This window comes from Dasypus novemcinctus, chromosome 12, assembly GCF_030445035.2.
Source record: "Dasypus novemcinctus isolate mDasNov1 chromosome 12, mDasNov1.1.hap2, whole genome shotgun sequence".
Lineage (NCBI taxonomy): Eukaryota > Metazoa > Chordata > Mammalia > Cingulata > Dasypodidae > Dasypus > Dasypus novemcinctus.
This window is the reverse complement of record NC_080684.1, coordinates 26,836,242-26,839,204: the sequence shown is the minus strand read 5'-3', so window position 1 is coordinate 26,839,204 and position 2,963 is coordinate 26,836,242. Positions and strand designations below refer to the sequence as shown.

At 35.3% G+C, this 2,963-nt stretch overlaps 1 protein-coding gene across 1 annotated transcript; it reads right to left on the bottom strand.

Moving 5' to 3' along the window:
• Nucleotides 1–837: 837 nt before the first annotated feature.
• LOC101425598 (olfactory receptor 6C2-like) lies at nt 838–1,773 on the bottom strand. The gene has a single exon (XM_004469724.2). It carries the CDS (start codon nt 1,771–1,773, stop codon nt 838–840), a length of 936 nt encoding a protein of 311 aa, XP_004469781.2.
• Nucleotides 1,774–2,963: the final 1,190 nt, after the last annotated feature.

Genomic DNA, 2,963 nt, shown 5'->3' with positions numbered 1-2,963 from the left:
AAACCATATAATTTTTTTTTCTTTCTAGCAATGAATACATTTTATTTGCCAAGTGAACTTATATCTACAAGATATAATATCAACAGAACAGTTTGTTGTGAATTACTGTTGCAAGAGGACTGTTAAATAAATTTTGTAATTATTGCCTTTTAGGTTTTTTCATCTATTCTATTGCCCTCATATTTTTTGTGTGTTATTCATATTCTAAGTCAGAAAGGAGATATTAAGATGGGACTGTCTTTGCTTTTTAACCCTTTAGGAGAAGTATGACATTTCCTTTTTTAATAATAAATTTAGTGAGCTGAAATATTTCCATGTTAGTCTATTTATTCCTCTATCTTGCTGAAAATGGAGAAGGCTAAAACTTTGATTCAGTTTTGCAGGATCCGTGTAGTAGGATGATTTCTATTATAGAAAACATGAGTAATAAATAGCTTCTAGGTATTTTTGTGTGTGTGTGCCAAGGTATACCTCAGAACAGGAAGGAATTCTGGCTGGAATAATTTTGGCCTTGAAAAAGTTATAAATCTGAAGAAAGGAATGGACAGAAATAGAATTTAAATTTTTGTTGCTGCCTTTTGGTGCTTCTGCCCTAAAGATGATGAAGTCTTGTTTGGGCCTCTGTAAATCTATTTCATGTCCACTTAAGAAAATGCACCATTGTGAAGGGAGGTTTCTTTGAAATAAGTCCATGATCCTTACTTCACTCTGTGGTTCTAAGAGTAGTAGAAAAGAAACTTTGTTGGTTAAAAAGACAAAATTGTAGATTTGAATTATAATCATAGCAAAAGAAGAATAACTTATATGTATATGTTTTTAACATTTAAAATCAATTTCCTAATTCTTTGAGAGAAATGTAGTCTTTTTTATTGCCTCCTTGAAGGCTTGTTGGACTTGCTTATTCCGTAGAGTGTAAATGAAAGGGTTCATCAAAGGGATGACTGAGGTGTTGAGCAATGCCACCACCTTATTAATGGCCACGCCTTCCTTTTGTGGTTTGATATAGATGAAGAGGCAACTCCCATAGGTGATGGAAACTACAATCATGTGGGAAGAACAGGTGGAGAAAGCCTTTTTCCTTTGTTGAGCAGATGGAAGTCTTACAATGGTCTTGATGATGTATGTGTAGGACAAAATCACACACACAAGTGTGAATATAAGAGTCAGCACAGCCATGATTAAAATAAGTTGTTCTATGAATTCTGTGTCTGCACATACAATCTTCAGAAGAGGAGAAACATCACAGCCAAAATGGTCTATGAGATTGGAGTTACAGAAATCTAGCTGAAGTCCCAGGCCAAGAGGTGGGAGAATGACCATTAATCCAGTCAGCCAACAGCAGAGGACAAGCGTGGTGCACACCCTGTCGCTCATGATGGTGGTGTAGTGCAGGGGCTTGCAGATGGCCACGTAGCGGTCATAGGACATGGCAGTTAGAAGAAAGAATTCTGTTGCTCCAATGAGAATGATAAAAAATAATTGAGTGAAACAAGCTTTGTAGGTAATATTCTTGTCTCCTGTTGTCATGCTGTAGAGGAATCTAGGAATACTGACTGTTGTAAAGATTATTTCTAAGATGGAGAAATTTCGAAGGAAAAAGTACATAGGTGTTTTGAGGTGACAGTTCACCAGTGTGAGCAGGATAATGATTAGATTTCCAGCAACAGTGAAAATGTAGGTGAGAAACAGAAGTACTAACAAAACAACCTGTAGGCGCAGATCATCGGTTAGTCCTAGTAAGATGAATGTTGTTACTGTGGTATGATTTTTCATCACTGTCTTCAGATATATAATTAGCATATTTTTATTAATTAGAAATTTTGAATGTGAGGAATATAAGAGAAAATAATATTTAATGTTATTATAAAGTTAAAACACACACAAGGCATTATAAACCATTCCCCTCTCTTTTGACTTGATGTTCATAATACTGGGTAGTAATATCATCTGCTTGATTTCTCTGGGTTCTGCTTTATTCTTGTCTCCAGAATTGCGATGGTGGAAAATATCCATCTGAAGCTACAATATTACTCCAGTTACAAGACCAGGTTTATTGTTGTCCGAACTTAACATGAAGATCTATCAGAGAAATGAAATTAGGAAAGCTGTTATGGTATCCCGATTGTCAAAGAAGAGATAAATGGAAAGAGTCTGTGCCAAAATTTTATTTCTCCATCTATCATGAGAAGATATCAAGTCATTCTCATACCCCATGAAAATAAAATACTATCAGTGGCTTATTTTCACATTTTCCTTTGCTCTGAAAACCTTGTTCCCTTCAACTAATCCCTGTTTATTCTCATCTATATCCTATGTAACCATGGTACTATGTCCCAGAATTATGTGAATTTTATGGATTCCATTCTCTTCCAGGGATTTCCTCTTTGCATCTTCTTCATTGTAATGTGCTGAAATATTCAAGCCTATTTCCCTCCTATATATCATCTTGAATAATCTTTGCTTTGTTACATTTCTGAATTCCTCTTTTAATATCCATCTGCTGCGTAACATCCCATTCATCTCTTGGCTTCTCAGAACACTGAGAAATGGGATGTTCATTTGTTCTTTTCCAGAGAACAGATCATGGTCTTAGACTACCAAGATTCTTGGTGGGGACCTGTAGTTTATACATAGATATTTCTGTACCCAAATGCCTTCTGAGGATGCCTGCCAGTTCCTTTAATGACATAAAATTATATCCTCCAAGATGGGTAAGGAGGGACATTTCCTTTTGGGGAAAGAGCCATGATTCCTTTCTTTAAAGATTTTCCTTGCCCTTTGGAATATTACTAAGCATTCATGCCCTTAACCATATAGTCATATGGTCCTTTCCCTGTCCTATAACACTCTAATGTAAGGATGGAGTCAGTCTTTGTTTATTCCCAAAAAAGCATTTATTTGCAGTAATTAATACTTATAATGGATTATTTCTTGGACAATAAATTAAAATTATCTGTTAAATA

What these genes read in the sequence shown, in the direction of transcription:
- LOC101425598 (XM_004469724.2), bottom strand. Translation starts at nt 1,773, where the DNA reads ATGAAAAATCATACCACAGTAACAACATTCATCTTACTAGGACTAACC.